The 24,254-nt window shown below is 37.5% G+C and overlaps 1 protein-coding gene across 2 annotated transcripts in view; it reads left to right on the forward strand.

The window, feature by feature from the left end:
• Positions 1–24,254, forward strand: part of LOC113113363 (alpha-1,3-mannosyl-glycoprotein 4-beta-N-acetylglucosaminyltransferase B-like) — a 118,221-nt gene that overhangs the window by 40,380 nt on the left and 53,587 nt on the right. For both annotated transcript variants that reach the window (XM_026279499.1, XM_026279500.1), the window contains exons 2-4: positions 16,239–16,418; positions 21,528–21,671; positions 23,041–23,174. In XM_026279499.1, the coding sequence (XP_026135284.1) occupies positions 16,239–16,418; positions 21,528–21,671; positions 23,041–23,174 (458 nt within the window). The remainder of the gene's footprint in view (positions 1–16,238; positions 16,419–21,527; positions 21,672–23,040; positions 23,175–24,254) is intronic.

Consider the following 24,254-nt stretch of genomic DNA (forward strand, 5'->3'; position numbering starts at 1 on the left):
GACCGTATACAGTCTTAAGTGCATGCAGTGTTTGTCTCTTTCATCCTGTGATATATAACAGAATAAATCCTTACTCATGGCTTTCCTCCACACTTTTATCTCTCTCTCTCTCTCTCTCTCTCTCTCTCTCTCTTTCTGTTTATCTAATCTGCGCACTTGACAAAGTGTGCTGCTCTCTTGATAAAGCAAATCCCTGTCCTGCTGTTAGAACGTCGTCTTTTGTACATCTCTTGGATTTGTACTTCGCTACATTACTCACACACACACACACACACACAGTATAAATCCCTTGTATCAGCAGCGGAGTCAGTACTGATCTGCTCTGAGTGTTCAAAGCTGTAAACGTGGAAGTATCTGACCTAACAGAAGTGACTTAACCCATTATCAAAGAGCTGATCCCTCTCTCACGCTTTACTAATCTGATTTCCTTCTCTCCAGTGTCTCACTCAGTGAACGTCCAAATGTGCTAAAGAGATAACCGTGGCATTACACACCATTATACCGGCCCACCTCTGAGCCTTCCAGTTTATTAAAACCATCAGAACTTGTAAGGTTCTAGAAGTTTGGCACTTTATTCATATCTGATCATTAATTGTATGTGATGGCTGATATTAAAAATCTACTGTATGTTATTAATCCTATGTGTTTTTACTTCTTCATACATATTTTTTTAATGGATTTATAGTATAATATTGTTTCATTGATGCTTCAATCTAGAATTTGAAATGCTTATGATGAAATCAGTTTGACTGATTATAAAAACGTTTATTTTATGACTGATTACTGATGCAATGACTGGTATTTATAATGTGTTAATATGAGCTAGATGTATAACGTCTTTTTACTTAAAGCTCCAATCTAAAGTGAAATCAGAGATCAAACTGTTGCTATATAAATGCAAAAGATAGGCAGATGTGAAAAAATCACTTTATCAGTTATCGACAGACATCAGATCTTTTATTTATTTGTATAAACAATTGGATATTTAGGATTCAGAGCATCATCTATATCTAAATTAAAGAGTTATGGTAAATAATCTCCTACAGAGCTTCTAATTTCTTGAAAAAAGAGAAGATTTACTGTATAAATGTAATTATTAACACTCATGTCATATTCATATCCATTAGTTATTACTCTCTCAGCTCTATTCTCTGTCCAGTTTTTCAGCATTGCAGAGGTCCCTACTTTAATATTATAAGGAATTATTAATTCATGCATTATACATTACACTTCTGTAGCAAGATGTCGAAATTAAGTATTTTTAAAATGAATATTTCTTACTTAAATATTTTTTGGTGTATATTTATTTTAGTTTTACATATTAAATTTTTCTCTAATTTTGAACAGAATAGGACATATTTACAGTACCGGCTATTTATGGTACATGGTCACTGGTTTATTTTGTGTGTGTGTCTGTGTGTGTGTGTGTGGGCATGTTTTTGTGACATATCAGGACACATCTCTGTATAATGACATGGGTATGACACAGGTATTACAAGGAGAGTGTGACTTATGAGGACATAACCCATGTCCCCAGTTTTCAAAACGCTTATAAATCATACAGAATGAGTTTTTTTGAGAAAGTAAAAATGCACAAAGTTTCCTGTGAGGGTTAGGGTTAGGTGTAGGGTTGGTGAAGGGCCACAGAATATACAGTTTGTACAGTATAAAAACCATTACGCCTATGGGATGAACACACTTTACACAAAAACAAACATGTGTGTGTGTGTATTTATGTGCACATATACAGTATGTGTGTCTATACACACATATTTCTATAAGAAATAAATATATTTGAATAAGTGGAAATGGATTTGTGGTAAAGCAAACTGATCTGGGATCACTTCTCCTGGGTAAAGTCTGTCTAATGTTAACAGTAATCACCGTCATCTGTGTGGTCAATGCTTCCCAGCAGTGCAGTCTACAGGACACACACTCAAGACCTGCCTGGTGTCTCATTCTCCTCCTGTCTGTGTGCAGAGATGACCGTAATGGAATGACTGTGTAGTCCTCGGTGTGTGTGTGTGTGTGTGTGTGTGAGAGGCCATCAATATGTGTGGAGTAGTGCTGAAATCTGTTATTTATCACTCAGTGGGCTGTGTGCATGTGTGAGGATGTGGGTGTGTGCATATGCACGCAAATAGAAATCGAATTAAACCCCTGTGGTGCTTGTAAATGCTTAATTTTACACTTTGATATTCTTCATATTCAATTTAAAGCAATTCTCCATGGTAACGTTTGAGAACAGGTGCTTTAGACGTCTCTCCACACATATGTCTACACGCGCTGCTGTGAGACGCGCTGGAAGTGTTTCCTGTTGCTGATGTTTTAATAAGGCGGCTGTAGTGTTGCTTCATGAGTTTACAGCCTCATAATCAGCCTCATGAGATGAAACAATGAGCTCGGCTCGTTAAAAGTGTGTGAGAGCGATCGTGTGTGTGTGTGTGTGTGTGTGAAGAGCAGTTTAGACTGGATTTGAGAGTGATTTGATAGTGGCGCTTTTAGTTGTTTACTAAGCTGGATTAGAGCTGATGGCTTTTACTACTTAGCTGTGTGTGTGTGTGTGTGTGTGTGTGTGTGTGTGTGAGAGAGAGAGAGAGAGCTGAATCAGTGTGTAATGATGTGTAAGGCAGTGTGTTTGTGGTGCATTAGGATGGTTATTTTCATTTGGAGGATGATAATGTGGAGATGATTGTTCTGCTGAATGAAATATGTTATGTTATTAGATGTGTTAGATCAGTGTTTGAACACTCAAGGTTATTGGATGTCTTTCACTAACCGAGTGTATGCACGGATATCTGTGTACGCACATCTGTGTAATAATGTCATTATTTGTTGAACAAATGTTTATTGTATTGCTGTTGTTGCCAGTTTTTATAAATGCCCTGACTCCTGCAGTCAAAATATTTATTTGATATTTAATCAGTTAGCAGACTCTCTAATACAATATAAATGGTAACACTTCTGTATGGGTTGTTAACATTAGTTGACTTGACTATATTAACTGACATTAACAAACAATGAAAAATACTTCTAAAGCATTTATTAATGTTTATTCTGATAGTGAAATCCAAAGTTGTATCTCTTTATATTAGTTAACGGACTTGATCTAACATGAACAAACAATGAACAGCTATATTTTAAATAAGTAATGTTATCAAAGATTAATAAATATAACAAATGGATTGCTGATTGTTGGTTATCACATGAACTAATGAGACCTTATTGTAAACATATAAAAGCAACCAGCGACAAGAGACAAGAGCAAAGTCAACGTGAGGCGCATGTTCTACCAACGCGCTCTTTAAATAACAAAACAATATTGTGCCATTGACTTTAGACCTTAGACCAGGCTTGAGATGGTCTATGGCGCAGTCTATTTTCAGCTCCATAAAATAGCAATGCACCTGAACACACCTCTTTTTCAGACCAGCATGCCCATGGGCGCACAAATGAGTGCAAAATGCATTTGCTAATTAAAAGACGTGGCGCTGGATGGGAAAATGCGAAATATGCAAACACACTTGCGTTGCGCCTTGCGTCGCATTGCGCCGGGTGTATGATATGATAAGTGATTTTTACTGCAGTTTTACTGGGGTTTATAGTCCCTCCGCTTTAACATGCTTGAGTAGTTTATGACTGATTTATTATCTGCCGTTAGTGCTGTGATCACTTATCACGGTCTCATCATGATATAACGACGTCACACTATGTTTCATGCTGTCAGATCAATCTGTTGTCTCATTATATAATGTATTCCTGAAGAATACCCACTGCTACATGACTGAATATAATACTAAATATCAGATTCATTACAACAGCTAATGCCATATTGCATTTTAAGCCTGATCACTTGGATTTATTTCCTGTTTATTTCAAGACAATTTGCCAATTTTTATTTCTGTGTTTGACCACCTAAAGATACAAAAGAGTAGCTTACCATGCTGAAATAAGCAGACATACTGTATGTATGTGTATGTGACTGTGACCTGTGATATGATCATATTCTCACACACACACACACACACACATATGTACTGTACTCATCTATGCAGAAGGTACTGTAACTGCACTCATTTGCACATGACTCACTCTGTGCTTGTTTTCCTATTGCATTTAAACCACAGTGACCTTATAAAGCGATACAGCAGCAGCACACAGATAAAGAAATCATGTTTTATTCAGTTTTTCCTTACACATCCGATTCATAAGATTAGTCAGAGCCCCCCCCCTCTCTTTCTCTGTCTTTCTCTCTCTCTCTCTCTCTCTCTCTCTCTCTCTTTGGTCTTACTGTCATGTAGTGTCTAATTTAATAAAGCACACAGTGAAGACGTGCATAACAAAGGCCAAACAGATATGTCTTTTTTATATTTTAAAGACTCCAGCTGCTCTCACTTGACTGTTGTGATGTAAAAATAACGGCAGTGGCATCTTCAATGTGCTATGTTTTGTTATGCCATGTTGTTATTGCCACGGTTACCTTAGAATTCTTTGTTCTTAAAAATGTATCAACAGTATTTAGACTGTTAGCATTTAGAGTCGTGTTATGTGTTATGTTCTAGCCAGAGCATTGCGTTGGTAGAGAGGGTATTTCCTCCTGACTGGATGGAGTGAATGAATCGGTGTGGACCTCATCAGATGCTGTTAAATACAGCTAGGTCAGCCAGCAGTCTGTCTTCCTTCAGACACATGTCCTGGATAAGAGTGTCCTGCTCAAAGCTGCCAGATCCAACTAAAATACTAGTCCAAGATGCACAGAAGCTGGTCAAATGCTTTTAAGGGGGTGGGGGGCAGACAACCCTGCACAGATTACCAAAAGAGAAACAGCATTAAGGGACCAGTGGATGGAGTTTATTTTTACAGAGCATCAACGGAGTTGTGCAAGTGTTTTTGTTTGTTCCCTGCATTTCGAAGATGCTTGTATTACAAACAAGGCCCAGTTTGACGCCGGATTTGCACATCGTTTATTTCTTAAGGATAATGCAGTCCCAACGAAAAAGGGTCACGATTGTGTGTTGGAACCGCAGGCGGTGAGTAAAACTGCTTCAAATATCTCTGTGTTGTTAACTTAGCTATCAGCGCGTAAGCACATCAAGTAAACAACATGCGATGTTGTCATCAAACTGCACTTTCCACATGTACAGCTTAAAAAAATAAAAAAAAAAGACGACAAAGTGGAACTTATTCATTTTCCAAACCCGCTAAGCAAATATATACAGTTTCAGTACATACCACATAGAGACGTCGTTGCTGATGCTGCTCTTGTTAAATTTCAGCCTCTGGATCTGATTCTGGATCATAAATATACACTGAATCTGACTGTTAGCCATGGTTTGTTTGGGATGATGGTTTTTTCTTCACGATAATGTCACAGCTTCCAAACGCTCTCAACGCAAAAGCTTACTGGCGCTCGTGATTCTTTAGCTCCGCCCACACGTCACGCCTCCAGTCGCTCGTGTTTTTCCAGGAAAAATCGGTACAGACTATCTTTCTCTTATAAATATAATAAAACTAAAGACTTTTTGGAGTTATGAAGGATGCAGTACTACTCTATAGGTACTCAAGATTAACAGGATATTGAGTGAAAACTAGCATTTCACCCACCCTTTAATGTTTGCATGCGTAGTCTAATAAAGAAACATAAACCAGTCACTGCTCAGGGAAATTTACTTTACTATAAAATGTGATTTTTACCTACTAAACTCTTATTCAGTTCATTGTATTTAGTAGATTGAATAGGTCCCGTGGAGTACATTACATTACTCAACAAAGCCTATTAATATTCAGCTACAACTTCTACTACAACTTTTGCCCCAGTAACTCTTATTTGCTGCTTATTACTAGGTAACTGTTAAGTTTAGGTATGGGGTAAGGTCAGGGATGTAGAATATGGTCATGCAGAATAAGGCATAAATATGTGCTTTATAAGTACAGATAAACACAGATGTGCTAGTAATATGCTTACTAATGAGCAACAATTGAATAGTGTTCCCTAATCTAAAGTGTTTCCATCACAAGAATTAACATCACAGCAACACTGATGGACTGATGCCTGAAGAACAGCTTCATGCAAAAACAAATCTATTTTGCCAAAATGCACAGTAAACGAGCGTCCATGAAGAAAGAGGCAGAATTGTGTTAGTTACTGCATCTGCTGGACCCTGCCATCCACACGAACCTTGACCCTTTGGCATTGCCATGGAAACACATTATTACTGAGTTTCTGAGGACTGCTCCGAGCTGAATCTCTGTCATCTCGTAATAACCAGTGTGGGGTGAACGTATGGGGAATGTTTCCCTTAGAAATCAAAAGAAAAAACAATAAATTATGTTGTCTTTATACCTCATTTTAACGGTTATATCAACCACTCAAAATCCAGGGATAGCGTAAGAAAATACTTTAATAATCTAGGAGAAAATAACAGAAGTCAATGAATATCCACACAAAAATTTATGTAAATGAGAACAGACGGCGAAGAAAGAAAACTCTGAGTGAAAACACTGGGAAAATAATCAGAGAGAACAGAAACAGGTGTGTGGGACTAATTAACCGATGAGAAATTAGGCAGATGGGAACAGAGTAAACACAGAAAAACCAAACCAAAACCAACTATAATCTTGACAGTTATTATAACGTTCAGGTGACGTCTGAACAGGTGTTGCTTTCGAAACAAACCTTCATGCCAAATGGAAGTACCTGTGCATTCCTATCATTTACAGTATGTACATGTATTACCATAAATGTAAAGTTTGCAAAAGGAAGACATCCATCAAATGCACAAAACGCCATGTGAGGAATGAGGAAGCCAGCTATACACCACATGCTTAAGTTTGTTTGAAGCGCAGAACATAAAGCGTTCTTATTTTAAGCGTAACTTTTGTCATGAACTTTCCCTGCAGCAGCTCACTTTGTGTCCTCTAGGTCATGACATACTCATAGATCGATTACAAAACTATACAGGTATTCAAGGGCAGGCTCTAAGATGGTTTAGATCCTACCTGTCCAAATCGCTACCATTTTGTTTACTTAAATGGGGAGTCATCTCATTTATCATCAGTAAAATATGGAGTGCCACAGGGATCCGTCCTAGGTCCCCTTCTATTTTCAATATATATGTTGCCCCTTGGTAATATTATTAGAAAATACGGAATTAGCTTCCACTGATATGCTGATGATACTCAGCTATATATCTCAACGAGACCAGATGAAACTTCCCAATTATCTAAGCTAACAGAGTGTGTTAAAAATGTAAAAGATTGGATGACACACAATTTTCTCCAATTAAATTCGGATAAGACTTTAAAAAAAAACTACACAGAATCTTGTAGATTACAATCTGCAACTAGACGGATGTACTGTTACTTCCTCTACAGTCAGAAATCTGGGTGTTATATTAGACAGCAATTTGTCTTTTGAAAATCATATTTCCCATGTTACAGAAACTGCATTCTTCCATCTTAGAAACATTGCCAAGCTACGAAACATGTTATCTGTTTCTGATGCAGAAAAGCTAGTTCATGCATTCATGACCTCTAGACTGGACTATTGTAATGCACTTCTAGGTGGTTGTCCTGCTTCGTCAATAAACAAGCTACAGGTAGTCCAAAATGAAGCGGCTAGAGTCCTTACCAGGTCAAGAAAATATGGTCATATTAACCCAATTTTACAGTCTCTGCACGGGCTACCTATTAAGTTCCGTATCAATTACAAATTAGCATTACTTACCTATAAGGCCCTAAATGGTTTAGCTCCAGCGTACCTAACTAGCCTTCTACCACGTTACAACCCATCACGCACCCTAAGGTCACAAAACGCTGGACTTTTGGTCGTTCCTAGGATAGCAAAGGAATTTACATCCCGTGGTAACTAGGATTTAAACAAGCTCCAGTCTGGATCCAGAACACCTGAGAAGAGATGATGCTGACCCTCAGAGGACCCCAGATGATGCTAACCCTGAATCAACAAACAGAACTAACAATTATTGCTAAATGTGTGACTGAATCATATAATAACTTAATTAATAATATTGATAGTTCATCGTCTAGCTGACTACTTCTTGTATTATTATTATTATTTTTATTTTTTCTAAAATCCTGTCAAATGTGCACAAACTACTAGCTACTACTAAATATTGTAGAAACATAATTTTCTGTAAAGTTGCTTTGTAACGATTTATTTTGTAAAAAGCGCTATACAAATAAACTTGAATTGAATTGAATTGAATTGTTTCCTAGAAATGGTTTGCCCATTATTGACTACTGTAAAATAACATGACTGGTGATGTTTTCCAATGCAAGGCACACAGACGTAGTTACCATTATTGATTTTTATCAGTTGGTTGTTGCAAACCCTAGCCTCTCTTGTGGATGAACCTGAACTGAAGTGTTGTTTTAGTTGTTTGTGGTGGACTGGGCCCTGAGTCCCTGGGGAAATGTCATTGTCTCTGGACCTGAGGTGACCCGTTGTGCTTGGATGACCGATCCACTGACCCTCAACCGCTTCAGCAGTGATTCAACAAGCCAAGGGCTTTCTGTTTTCACCATTTACTCCCTTATTCTCTTTACGGAGCTGTTTAAGGTGCTGGTCATTCACATACAGAGTCAGAGTTTCCGTATTGTCTGTATAAAGATAGATCATTTCTAGGACTAGAGTGCCAGCGCAAGAGGATTGTGTTTAATACGTCACTGTTCCCCTCAAACAAATGGAATGATCTGGTTTCAGGATCTGTATGGATTTTGCCCATAATGAAAAAGCCAGGCAGGAATCCAAGCCACTCTACAAAATGAAAGCAAAGAGAGAAGGCCAAATGGAAGACAAAAATATACTCCATAAGATGGAAAGGGAGAGAGTCGAGGGGATTTCTGACAGCTTCTGAGATACTGCTCAACATGATACTGTCTAGACTACATTTACACACACACACACACACACACATGCACGCACATTTGTTTTTGTGATAAGTGTGTTCATCCCATAGGTGTAATGGTTTTTATACTGTACAAACTTTATATTATATCGCCCTTCACCAACCCTAACCCTCACAGGAAACTTTGTGCATTTTTACTTTCTCAAAAAAACTCATTCTGTATGATTTATAAGCGTTTTGAAAAATGGGGACATGGGTTATGTCCTCATAAGTCACCCTCTCCTTGTAATACCTGTGTCATACCCATGTCATTATACAGAGATGTGTCCTGATATGTCACAAAAACAAGAGTGCACACACACACACACACACACACACGCGCGCACACACGCACACACACTTGAAACATTCTATACATACAGTAACCAAACCCTAATCCTAACAGAAAACCTAATGAGTCTTAACATAAAAAATAGAAACAAATTATGTTTTTATAAATGAGGACATCCCCAAAAGAGATTTTGTCACATTTAGCTCATGTCTGGGTAAAAATGTTTCTCCAAGATAAGGTTAATCAGACACACCCCTTTTTAAGTCTTCACTATATATCTCTAATCTCTATTATTTCTCATAAATAATATGTAAAATACCGTTCAAAAGGTTTAGGGCCATAAAGATTTTTTTTTACAAATCTTTCTATAATGTCTATTATTCTCATCTTTTTGATCAAAAATACAGTTATATTGTGAAATATTATTGCAATTGAAAATAAATGATTTTCAAATGTAATTTATTACATCATTCCTCCAGTCTTCTTCAGAAATCATTCTGATGTTCTGATATGATTATCATCAGTGTTACCTGATCTCAGAAGATGTAGAAATCTAGTTTCTTCTTCAGTTTCTTGCATGGTGCTAATGCCTGTTTTTCTTTTAGATGCGTCTCAGAAATGTTCAAGCCAACACAATTCAATGAGCTCAAGATATTAAGATAATTATAATGATCTAAATGAGATAATTAAGCATGTGGGAGGTGAAGAGCAGTTTTAATTAGAAGACATTTCAGACCAGTGGAATTATCTCAACGAGACCAGATGAAACTTCCCAATTATCTAAGCTAACAGAGTGTGTTAAAAATGTAAAAGATTGGATGACACACAATTTTCTCCAATTAAATTCGGATAAGACTTTAAAAAAAAACTACACAGAATCTTGTAGATTACAATCTGCAACTAGACGGATGTACTGTTACTTCCTCTACAGTCAGAAATCTGGGTGTTATATTAGACAGCAATTTGTCTTTTGAAAATCATATTTCCCATGTTACAGAAACTGCATTCTTCCATCTTAGAAACATTGCCAAGCTACGAAACATGTTATCTGTTTCTGATGCAGAAAAGCTAGTTCATGCATTCATGACCTCTAGACTGGACTATTGTAATGCACTTCTAGGTGGTTGTCCTGCTTCGTCAATAAACAAGCTACAGGTAGTCCAAAATGAAGCGGCTAGAGTCCTTACCAGGTCAAGAAAATATGGTCATATTAACCCAATTTTACAGTCTCTGCACGGGCTACCTATTAAGTTCCGTATCAATTACAAATTAGCATTACTTACCTATAAGGCCCTAAATGGTTTAGCTCCAGCGTACCTAACTAGCCTTCTACCACGTTACAACCCATCACGCACCCTAAGGTCACAAAACGCTGGACTTTTGGTCGTTCCTAGGATAGCAAAGGAATTTACATCCCGTGGTAACTAGGATTTAAACAAGCTCCAGTCTGGATCCAGAACACCTGAGAAGAGATGATGCTGACCCTCAGAGGACCCCAGATGATGCTAACCCTGAATCAACAAACAGAACTAACAATTATTGCTAAATGTGTGACTGAATCATATAATAACTTAATTAATAATATTGATAGTTCATCGTCTAGCTGACTACTTCTTGTATTATTATTATTATTTTTATTTTTTCTAAAATCCTGTCAAATGTGCACAAACTACTAGCTACTACTAAATATTGTAGAAACATAATTTTCTGTAAAGTTGCTTTGTAACGATTTATTTTGTAAAAAGCGCTATACAAATAAACTTGAATTGAATTGAATTGAATTGTTTCCTAGAAATGGTTTGCCCATTATTGACTACTGTAAAATAACATGACTGGTGATGTTTTCCAATGCAAGGCACACAGACGTAGTTACCATTATTGATTTTTATCAGTTGGTTGTTGCAAACCCTAGCCTCTCTTGTGGATGAACCTGAACTGAAGTGTTGTTTTAGTTGTTTGTGGTGGACTGGGCCCTGAGTCCCTGGGGAAATGTCATTGTCTCTGGACCTGAGGTGACCCGTTGTGCTTGGATGACCGATCCACTGACCCTCAACCGCTTCAGCAGTGATTCAACAAGCCAAGGGCTTTCTGTTTTCACCATTTACTCCCTTATTCTCTTTACGGAGCTGTTTAAGGTGCTGGTCATTCACATACAGAGTCAGAGTTTCCGTATTGTCTGTATAAAGATAGATCATTTCTAGGACTAGAGTGCCAGCGCAAGAGGATTGTGTTTAATACGTCACTGTTCCCCTCAAACAAATGGAATGATCTGGTTTCAGGATCTGTATGGATTTTGCCCATAATGAAAAAGCCAGGCAGGAATCCAAGCCACTCTACAAAATGAAAGCAAAGAGAGAAGGCCAAATGGAAGACAAAAATATACTCCATAAGATGGAAAGGGAGAGAGTCGAGGGGATTTCTGACAGCTTCTGAGATACTGCTCAACATGATACTGTCTAGACTACATTTACACACACACACACACACACACATGCACGCACATTTGTTTTTGTGATAAGTGTGTTCATCCCATAGGTGTAATGGTTTTTATACTGTACAAACTTTATATTATATCGCCCTTCACCAACCCTAACCCTCACAGGAAACTTTGTGCATTTTTACTTTCTCAAAAAAACTCATTCTGTATGATTTATAAGCGTTTTGAAAAATGGGGACATGGGTTATGTCCTCATAAGTCACCCTCTCCTTGTAATACCTGTGTCATACCCATGTCATTATACAGAGATGTGTCCTGATATGTCACAAAAACAAGAGTGCACACACACACACACACACACACACGCGCGCACACACGCACACACACTTGAAACATTCTATACATACAGTAACCAAACCCTAATCCTAACAGAAAACCTAATGAGTCTTAACATAAAAAATAGAAACAAATTATGTTTTTATAAATGAGGACATCCCCAAAAGAGATTTTGTCACATTTAGCTCATGTCTGGGTAAAAATGTTTCTCCAAGATAAGGTTAATCAGACACACCCCTTTTTAAGTCTTCACTATATATCTCTAATCTCTATTATTTCTCATAAATAATATGTAAAATACCGTTCAAAAGGTTTAGGGCCATAAAGATTTTTTTTTACAAATCTTTCTATAATGTCTATTATTCTCATCTTTTTGATCAAAAATACAGTTATATTGTGAAATATTATTGCAATTGAAAATAAATGATTTTCAAATGTAATTTATTACATCATTCCTCCAGTCTTCTTCAGAAATCATTCTGATGTTCTGATATGATTATCATCAGTGTTACCTGATCTCAGAAGATGTAGAAATCTAGTTTCTTCTTCAGTTTCTTGCATGGTGCTAATGCCTGTTTTTCTTTTAGATGCGTCTCAGAAATGTTCAAGCCAACACAATTCAATGAGCTCAAGATATTAAGATAATTATAATGATCTAAATGAGATAATTAAGCATGTGGGAGGTGAAGAGCAGTTTTAATTAGAAGACATTTCAGACCAGTGGAATTATCACAGTTGGAGTATTTTGTAAAGCCTTTGGAACGTTCTGGCACCATTGCTCAGCGATTTCTGTTTTTTCAGTAATGAATTTCAGGATGATTTATTTTTGACCTGTTAAAGACTCGAGCAGAAGAGAGTGTTGAAATCTGTGAAGTAATTCGATAAGACACTTTGTAAGCTTTAGTGAATTACAGGCAACGTTTTCTTTCACGCTTTCATGTCGAGCCCTTTTATTTTCCTCTCTTCTGATATAAACCAGAAACTTTTCATGAAAGAAGTAAAGAAAACGATGTAAGAGTGACTCAAGGGCATCTCAAGAGTCTGATGGATGTGTGAGTCTTGACCTCCGTTCGTCTGGAAACACACACACATTTAAATCGGCAGGTCGTCTCACTCCGCCAGGTGTCATGATGGTCACGACTGAGCTGTTAAATCATCTTGACGATTAAACCAAGGAGAAGCACCCTCACATTTTCACATTTCTCAACTGTATTTGTTCGCCCTTTTCAGCATCAGTGTGACAGCAAAGCTTGGCAAGATGTCACGGCTGTCTGAAGACTTCTCTTTTAATAAGATGAACGCTGCCAAACGCACTGCAGTAGAGACAAACACACACACCGTTGTGTGTCTAATTTACACAGAGACATGCTGAGCTTGATCAAAGTCGTGTTAAAAGCATGTGTGAGTACACTTGTGGCCTTCTGCAGACACGCTAATGCAGTTATTCCCAGATGAGTACATGTGTATGAAGAAAAGGAACATTGAAGAGAGTGTAGCCTGTTTCAAAATATTATGGGTTTTATTATTTGCATAAAAAATGTGTTTTATTTTTTGTGTTTGTTGTGTTTTTGTCTGATTTAGCTTAGCTTTTTTGTTTGTTTGTTTTGTGGAAATGTCCTTTTATTGTCAATTTTATGTGTTGTTTTATTTTTTATTGTGTTTTTGTCTGATTTTGCTTTGCTTTTTTGTTTGTTTTGTTGATGTTTTGTTTGGTGCATTTTTTATGCGTTTGTATGTTTGTATGTTCGTATGTGTTTTGTTTTTCTTGTGTTTTTGTCAGATTTTGCTTTTATTTATTTTGTGTAAATGTTCTTTTATTGTTAGTTTTATGTGTTGTTTTTATTCATTTATTTTTGTTGTGTTTTTGTCTGATTTTGCTTTGCTTTTTGTTTGTTTGTTTTAAGTGTTTTTTATTGTCAATTTAATGTTGTATTTTATTTATTTATTTTTGTTGTGTTTTTGTCTGATTTTGCTTTGCTTTTTTTTTGTTTTTGTTTTTCTTGTGTTTTTGTCAGATTTTGCTTTTATTATTTATTTTGTGTAAATGTTCTTTTATTGTTAATTTTAGGTGTTGTTTTATTTATTTATTTTTGTTGTGTTTTTGTCAGATTTTGGTTTTCTTTCTTATTTATTTTGTGTAAATGTTCTTTTATTGTTAATTTTAGGTATTTTATTTTATTTATTTATTTTTGTTGTGTTTTTGTCTGATTTTGCTTTGCTTTTTGTTTGTTTGTTTTGTGTAAGTGTTCTTTTATTGTCAATTTTATGTGTTGTTTTTATTTATTTATTTTTGTTGTGTTTTTGTCAGATTTTCCTTTTTTTATGTTTGTTTGTTTGTTTGTTTTGTTTCCGCCTTTGATCTTAAAAAAGGCTTAATTTTCTCTATGCAGTATATTTGATCCTTTACTCTTGTCTGTTCCAATCCATCTGCACACTGTATACACACTAATATATACACTGTACGCTCTGTAATACATGTGTTTTAGTGTATATATATATTCACACACTCTTTATATGAGTGTGTCTCTGACTCTGTCTGTATGAGAGGTCACCAGCACTCAGCAGTAATCGAGTGTAGGGATCATAGAGAAGATGTCATCAGTACATCAGTAGATCATCTCACTCGACATGGTATTATATGTACCTCTCCTCCCAAATCTGAAGTGTGGATTGGATTGCACTTGTGTGGAGTGGTGTAATTTCAGATTACACAAGGGCTTTGGACTCCGACGGCATTACGGGGAGTGTGTGTGTGTGTGTGGGTTGTGCGCTGATAGTGGGCATTTCTCCCAGAAAAAGCCTGTCTGCTCAGGATTATCCCGCAAAGCATAAATCCTCATGATTCTTTCGTTTCTAGAGTGTGTTTCGAGAAAAGAAAGAAAAGAAATGAGCTCAGTCGGGTGAGAAAATTATAAATCTTATATACAGCAGTAGTGTCTACACTTCACAGGTGAAGTGTGTAATTTTATGGATGAAATAAATACTTTCTCCTATTTCAGCTTAATACACAGAGACAACTGTAAGTAAGGAAGGCATAGCCTGATTCCCACAGTATAAACACTGTGACTCTGTAGATTGAAAATATACAGATTGAAAATAAATATTCAATTGAATAGAAATGTATTCATTTCTTAAATGAATGCACTCTTTAGATAATGCTTTAATAAATTAATTTATCAGTATAATAATCATAATATCCAGAGAATAAGTTTTAGTATTAGTAGTAATATAAAATAGTATTACAACAACAAAAACAAAAAACACCAGGATTGTTTGAGACATCTTGATCATCCACAGGTTCTTGTGCTGACAGTTTCACATAAAAACATTTAAGCATTACATTGGTGACACTTTACAATAAGGTTGCATTTTAACTATATTTAATGTATTAACGAACAATGAACAATGCATTTGTTGCAGTTTTCATTATTCTTTTAATTTTAGTTGATAAAAATACAGCTGTTCATTGTTGGTCGAGTCCACCAAATAGATAACACTTTTCATTTTAATAATGTGTTAGTAAATGTCGCAATCAACATTAACTAAGATTAATACAAGCTTTTTTAAATGGAGTATATTTTCCTTGTTAGTTCATGTTAACTAATGTATTTAAATAATGTTGGGAAAATTGGGAAAGTGTTACCATTACGTTTTTATAGATAATGTGTGTCAACAAGAAGCATTATTTCCTTAAATGCTTTAAATGCTTTGTGCACTTTGAGCTGTATTTGAGGGATGAAAAACAGATGCGTATTACTAACTGTCTTTATCTCTTGACCTCTGGGGTCCAGAACATGGCAGGTTATGACCGAGACATGGAGGAAACAGACAGCCTCACTAAAACACTTGTTTAAATGTCATGAATGACTGGCTGGTTACACGACACCACTTCTATTCTCTCCCCGTCTAAGAAAACCATTGTTTAAATGTAAACGAGTGCAGTTTCAGCCCTTTAAAGGGCACAGAGAACAAGAAACGGAGACTCAAAATATCCTCTCATTTTTTTAGACTCGTCATGTCTTATTAGCTTCTGAAAAACAACCCCATTAAATACAGGCCTCGGAGGAACATGCTCATATTCTGTGTTAAATTACTGGCCTTTATTTATTGATGCATAACCCAGCAGTTCTTTTGACTGGATAATTGAATGCTGTTAGAATTCATTGTGAAGCAAGACGTCGTTGAGAAAAAGCAAAAGCTGCAGCTTTTGTTTAGAAGTGTGGCACTTAAAACCACAATTGTGTTGTTCTTTTTCTTCTGATTGTAGGTAATGTGGTAGACATTTACCAGCGGGAATTTCTGGCCCTGAAAGACCGTCTGCACTCGGCTGAGCAAGAGAACCTCAAACGCTCCAAAGAGCTGAACCTGGTGCTGGACGAGATCAAGCGAGCCATCGCTGAGAAGCAAGCGCTGCGGGACATCAACCGCACCTGGAGCAGTCTGTCAGGTCAGACTAAACCACACCACAACATCCCCAACAACAGAGGACCAACCAATCACTGGCCTTTGATTTTAGGGCTAGAAATAAAGAAGTAGTTTACTCAACAATGTTTGCTCACTTAATTCCAAACAAAATTGTTCTAATAAACACAAATTAATATTTTAAAAAATCTTTGTCTGTCATGTAACGGAAGCAAATGTTGCATAGCTTCAAAAGAACACACAAAGTGACCACAACGGTGTGTTAGAAAAATACTAATATTTGAAACGTCTTTATCTAAAACCATCGCTTACAGCCAACTCTCAAATGATTGACACAAACAACATCGTGAAGCATGTGTGAGAAGTGGATTTAACTGATATATTTTGGGGTTTCCATACCAAACATTGCTTTCATTTATTTAGGAACTTTCTTCATTAGGGGCCAAGCACCGAAGTTGGCGTTATTCTTCTTCTTCCATTTCTTCCGCTCTTGAGTCTATGGCAGCCCATAGAAACGCTTGCTGGAAAGTTGTGAAATTTGGCACACTGATAGTAGTAGTAGCCCTTTACTGTCACTAGTCACAAGTACCAGCGAAATTAGCCATCAACCTGTCCATACCTGCACAAACATACATACAATACAAGGGGGTAGACAGGACAGGAAGAGAGGGAATTGAGGAAGAAATACAGCATAACATTAGGGAAGTGAGGAGAAAAAATAACAACACCCAGACTATGCTCCTTTTGGGAGTACAGTATGGGAACAGGAAAAACACCTCAGCACAAAAGCACATAATCATTTTAATTGTTTAAATAACCTACTTTTTCAGACTCAAGCTAGAAGGTTTGTCTGCTTCTCACCAAGATTGGCTCAGATCATCTTCAGACCAATCCGGCAAAAGTTATGGAGTTCAATTTGATTTATCAAACCGTTATCGAAATACTTAAACCAATTTGACGAATGTATCTGAGCCTCAATCTCCGCAATGGTTTGGATATAATGAGATCAATCTTGGTGTGTGTTATAACAAGCATGAACTGAGACTACATGCAGTTTTTCGGCACTGTGCTACTTAAGGCGGGCGTACACGGTGTGATTTTTGCTGTCGTACAAGTTCGCATGCGATTTTTTTCAATCGTGTGGAAATCCTGTATGGTCGCGGCTCGTATCATTTGCGATAAATTATTAACTGTGCAGAGTGGCTTACGAGCTCTTCCCGACCTCCCGATCATGTCTAAAACGTTCATGAGCTATCGGTTTGAATTTGTGACATTTGTGCGGTTGAACGAGCCGATTTGTTGATTTATTTGAAGTTGACCAATCACGAACTAGGAAAACCACAGAAGAAGACGGCAGCGCTACGGAGAATGTGGACTATTGACCAGGAGGATAAACTCGCTGGAGTCTGAAAGGAACAGCGAGCGCTGTATGATGTTTCTAGCAACGTGTTCCAATGTCTTTTTAGTTCTCTCTCACTCTCTCTCTCTCTCTCTCACACGCATATGTAGTTTACAGGGACTCTCCATAAACGTAACGGTATACTATAGCCTACTGTATATCCCCATACACTACCTCTATCCATCACGGAAAATGCATGTTGAAAATTTCTATTAAACACCGTATAGTATTTTTTAAAGACATTTGGTTTACGAGGGCACAGGAATTGTACTCACAAACCATGTTTACATTGTAATACCTATTTCAGATATTTATAAACCATATACAAGAACACACACACACACAGGGTAAACAAACGTCCCGGTTTCCTATTTCTGAAAAATAACCTGTACGTGTAGGAAACAGTCACGGCTCGTATCAATATTTTATATGCAGTTATGAGAGAGGGAGAGCAGTTATATTAGGCGCGTTCGACTTGAAGCAGCGCTGCACGGAATGATCACCTGTATGACATTAAAGGTGCAGTAGGTAACTTTTGTAAAAAAATATTTTTTACATATTTATTAAACCTGTCATTATGTCCTGACAGTAGAATATGAGACAGATAATCTGTGAAAAAAATCAAGCTCCTCTGGCTCCTCCCAGTGTCCTATTGCCATTTGCAGAAATACATCGCTCCCGGTAAAAAATAACCAATCAGAGCTGCGGTCCGTAACTTTGTTTGTGTTCAAAATGTAGAAAAATGTATATAATTAGCGAGTACACCATGAATCCATTTTCCAAATCGTGTTTTTGGCTTGTCCTGAATCACTAGGGTGCTCCTATAATAAGTGTTTATATTCTGACTATTTTAGATTGCTTCGGGGGTACCGCGGCGGAGTAACCCAGTACCTTTGTGATTCTTCATAGACATAAACAGAGAGAAGTAGTTCCGGCTACGATGTTCTTCCGCATGAGGCAAGCAGTTCTGTTTATTAACCGCTAGAGCGTCAAAAGTTCCCTACCGCAGCTTTAAAGTACTGCGATTGGATATTTGTGCTCTTATCGTTCTCGCTGTACTTTAGTGTCATACAGTGATCCTTCTGTGCGTGCAGCGGTGCTTCAAGTCAAACACCTCTATCAACTTCATGCGATTGCTTCTGGAATTCACAGGTTGTAAAATCGTATCGTTTATCATCTCGTCCGTACGATTTTCAGATAAACTCACTCGTGCCATGTGCGTGGACATATCTTCCGACCATCCGAATTCGCACCGTGTACGCCCGCCTTTAGTCGACAGGGGATATGAAAAATTCATATTTTTGATTTAACTTCTGAATGGTTTGGCCAAAAATCACAAAACTGTCTCTAGATTGGATTGGGTGCATCATGCCGAGTTGAATGATACCCAATTTTCCCATGTCAACCATTTGGAATTTTGTAGTAAAATGCTATACAGTTTTTTACGAACACATTAAAATATCAATACAAAACTTGGTATACATATCTGACACAATGCCCTGATGGGACTCAAAAAGATTGGTGGCAGCGCCACCTTGTGGCCAGAAGTTATAAAGAAGTGTAAAAAATTGCTAATAACGTTTGCTCACATTATCCTACTGTAATGAGATGTTGATAGATTCCTTGGATCATGCCGAGAACATCGATTCCAGTTTTGCCATAATTGACTGAACTTCCTGTCCGCCATTTTGATTTATGTTGAAAACCTACTTTTTCGAACTCCTCCTAGACCGTCAGTCCGATTTTCACCAAATTAGACTCAGATCATCTTCACACCATGCTGGCAAAAAGTTGGCAAAAAGTTATGGATTTCATGTTGATATACACATGGTTCTCGTTTTTCAACTAATTTGCTGGAAAGATGCCAAACTGTATCTGAGGGCTGTATCTCTGCAACGCTTTCACATATTTACATCAAACTCTGCGTGTGCCAATGTCACCTCAAACTGACCACGCCACATCAAGTTGGTAACACTGCCACCTATTGGTCAAAAGTGATCATTCCTTAATGCTATTTCTAGTGGTTGCATTTATGGTTTTTCAACCATTTCCACTAAAATCATTCTAAAAAGCTTTAATTACCCATTGTTTCAGTTGGTCTGATGCAACATGCCATGATTAGCTTCTCATTTTGCCTCTGCTGTGCTTGGCTCCGTAATTGCTGCTTGCAGCTATATTTCAGCTTGTTTTTAGTCATTTTCTGTTCTGTTATAGAGGATCACATCATGCCCAGCTGTCAGCTGTGTTTTAAAAATGTTTTTTCTTTTTACTTATGACATGTCTTTTCATGAGGAATAGCATTAAGCTGCTACTTCTATTAGCTAGACAGTATAAATGTAAATATGGGGGAAATAAGCCTTTAAAGACAAATTCTGACATTGAAACATATGCTAGTAATATTTAATAAACTCAAAGCTCTTTTTTATTATCATTTCTTTGTCTTCTGCTGTCTTTTCTTTCTTTGCTTCCTGTTAACAAATTGATGCTCAGAATTTTAAAGACAATAATAATTCAGTAATACCCAAAAACAATTAAACAAATGTTTATATCTATCCTTTGATTTTATTTATTTATTACTGTTTATGTTTTTTTTTGTTTACATTTTTTGTATGCTGGCTGTATTTGTAAATCTATTAAATCAGTTTTTTATGATGTTTGGCCAGAAGCCATAATAAAAGAAGTTAAAAATATTAGTATTTCTCGTACACACAACTATAATTCTGCTTCATAAAACATTGATACATTTAGTGAGATATAGATGATTTAAAGATATAGATGATTTTTCACCTGTGTGAATCAGGGGCCTGTTGCATAAAAGGTTTAGAATAGTCTTACAAGTTTTCTTAAGATTGGTAATATGTTTTAAATTCAGTTACGTGAGCCCCTTTCACACTGCACGTCAGACCCAGCATATTGCCGAAACATTGCTGGGTCGCCTTCTGTGTGAAAGCAACCACATCCCGGGATTGATTCCCGCATTGAACCCGGGTCGGGGACTTATAACATTGCCGGGACGAGCGCTGTGTGAACAAAAGCCAGATCTAATTCCGTGTCAAAGTGATGACTCTTTTACCGGCTGTTTTGAAGGAAGATCAACGTTCGCGACGAAAAAATATGTGTAAACTGTAATGAAGCAGAGATCAGTTAGTTCCTCACTTTCCGCGCTGACGGCGAGATCGTTTGCTTGCTTCAGTTAAAGTATAATGTGCCTAGCATTTTCGACTCGTACATTACACGTCACGCTCTGATGTCACGTGTCGTTACGGGATCTTCAAGAGTTGTGTGTGAAAGCACGCACATATACCGGGTCATCACTGGCAGTGTGAAAGTGCAAAATCTAGTGACCAGGGAACAATTGCCGGAACACTTTACCCCTGTATTTGCCGGAATAGCAGTGTGAAAGGGGCTATAAAGACGGATACGTTGAATCCAAAAATAAGACTGAATACACATTGGCTGACTGCTAGCTGTTCAGACTAGTTCTTAAGACTTTCTTAACACAGAGTCTAAGTTAATGCAACTGGCCTCAGAAGAAACAAAGTCAAATACATGTGGGATGAGGGTGAGATAATGACCAGAGAATATTCATTTTGGATGGAGACTTCCTTTAAGTATACAACTGGTTCATATGTGTGCTACTCCAGTAGGCTGATCCAAGAGCAAGTGCAAATAGTTTAAATCAGCTGACTATTAAAGTGACATACAGTATGTTTGTGTGCTTGTCATCACATTCAGATGAGACCAAGCTGAAGCTGTGGAACGTGACCAGCAGTAAGAATGTCCTTCAGCTGCCCAGCATCTTCCACCATCTGCCTCACCTGCTGGCCAAAGAGACCAGCCTCCAGCCGGCCGTGCACATCAGCCAGGGACGCACCGGAGGTCAGTGCGAGGAAACAACACATTCTCCTCCAGATTCTGTGTAAAATATGGGTTTAGTGCCTCTAGTGACCTGCAGCTGTCAGATGAGTCAATGCAGTATTGTTGTGTCTCTGTATTCAGCGTCTCAGAGACGAGTGTTTTTGAACGTGCAGCTAACATGATGCTTGTTTATGACTAACGCTGACCACAAAGAAAACTCACGCAAACATCAGTATCTGCTGAGATGGTAGAGAGATATATCATCGAACATATTCTTATTTCTATGTCTTGTACGTCGTTAACAAATACTTCTGTGTTTGTTGCTTTATATCAGCTTTTATAGGTCTGTGAGCTCGTATTTAAATTGCTATTTAATTTTAATCAGTTGTTCAAAAGGTTGCACATATATATATATAAAAAAAAAAAGATGGTAGACAGTGATGTTAGGACCATATCTAGAGTTTATCTACAGTATTACTTTAACAGTTTATGCTGCTAAGTTAGTACTAGTTAGAAGTAGAATAAATATACCTGGACATTTCAATATTAAACACCTATATTTCCTACCGATAGTGTTATATTTTTAACATTGAATATTTTAGAAATTAGTGCTTTTTTCAGCAAGGACAAATTAAACTGGTCAAAAATGACAGCTCAGACTTTTACATTGTTACGATATAAATTTCAAGTACATGCTTTCTATTCAACAAAGAATCCTGAAAAAATATTATAGTCTTCTTTCAGACCTCAAACTCTTTTAACAGTATTGTACGCTGTGTGATTCCTCAGGCGTGTGTTATCTGTCATGATGATGTCATCATCCTGTAATACCCAATTCTAGTGACACTCTTATGTGCATTTATGTCCCTTTTGTGTGATAATAGAGACCTGGAAGAGCAGTTTGAAAAATATTCCCTCATAAAAGTAAAAAATGCAGCTGAAAATAAAAAAGTTAATTTCATTGTCTGTGTCTCTGCGATCCTCTTACCTCATATCCACCAAACTCTTATTACATCACCCCGCTCAGGATGTATGGTGTCTCTGTCTCTGTCTCTGTCTGACTCAGCGCTCTCACATTGCTCTCCATCTCCTGTCCCGGCTCTCTGTCCAGCTGGGACCGGGTCTCTGGCCCGTCTGAGAGCACCGTTCTCTGGGGTGCTGTCCAACACAGCCTCAGCCCCCGGTGGGGAGGAGACGCTCACTGTCCCGCACGCTCAGCGGGGAGCTGCTCTCCATCCAGCTTTCATTAGGATTGAGCACTTAGAAATGCAAATGCACGATCAGACAGGACTCTGCAGGCTGAAGTGTGTGTGTGTGTGTGTGAATGACACAGTATGCTTTAGGGGCGATCTGTCAGAAGTTAATCAGTGAGTGTCTCTCTGTCTCTCAGTGTCGATAGTGTTGGGGGTGCCCAGTGTGAAGAGAGAGGTGCACTCCTATCTGACGGACACGCTGAGCTCACTGATGTCAGAACTGAGTCCGGCCGAGAAGGAGGACTGCGTGATTGTCGTCTTCATCGCCGAGGTAAGATCATAACAACAAGAATATGGAGAATGGATTTTTTTTTCTAATAAGGATGTAGCATTTTTCTTTGAGACCCAGTGTGTGATGTGTAATCATATGTGGGTTAGTCACATCTAATTTTCTCGTGACTTTACCTGCTTTCTCTATTAAATCCAATAGTGGTTTTATATATTTGATGATGAGATCAGATCTCTGTGTGGAGCACTGGCTGTTGTCGGACTCCTTGTGCAAATAAAAATATCACTGAATTATTACATTTAATGGCAAATATAATGTTTGGAAATGTAAACTGATATTTACTACTAAAACACTACAGCAAAACATAGAAATAACTGACTTAAAACCATTTTTTTGTTGGTGAAAATACCAAATACCATAGTCATGACTTTTGACTTTTGCTCGACCAGAAAGTTCCAAACAGAGTGAAACGTAAGTCTACAAGTGTGTCTAAAATGTAAGTTACTTGTTTATTGAATTGTGGTATAAATCAATGTCACACTTGCATTTGTGATGTTTTTCCAAATACTGCACAGCAATGATTACCATGCTGATATTTGGGAACAACAGTCCTCTTGTTTGTCTGACATTGCTTAAATAAAACATATATCATCTGATGTATACGTTCCTCAACTAGCTTCAGTGAAATTAGGTATGTTTTGTTACTTAGCTAAAGACTTTTCTAAACTAGTGGTTATGCTGTAGTTGATCTACTTTAGGAGTTGTCTGTAACTTTTAGAAGCTACGGTCTGTTTCCCCAATGATTATAATGCTGGCTTGTGTAGCTGCTAGCGGTACTGACCCGTGATAACACATCACTGCCCTGCTGTTCATTCATTAGTGTCTCTACACAGCCCAATTAACACAAGTAGTGTCCCAAATGACTGACTATACACTGTGCACTTATACTATGCACTGTGTAGTGTGTACTCTACTGTCTACTGTATGGATCTGATAGCCCATCTCTTATGATATAGTAAAGCAAGTGGGCATATTTCGACACAGTTTATGAAAACACAGCAATATCCACTTTTTTATTATGCCCCATTAAATACACAACAGTTCAGAGAGAGCAAACTGTTT

Source organism: Carassius auratus, chromosome 14 (assembly GCF_003368295.1).
Source record: "Carassius auratus strain Wakin chromosome 14, ASM336829v1, whole genome shotgun sequence".
NCBI lineage: Eukaryota > Metazoa > Chordata > Actinopteri > Cypriniformes > Cyprinidae > Carassius > Carassius auratus.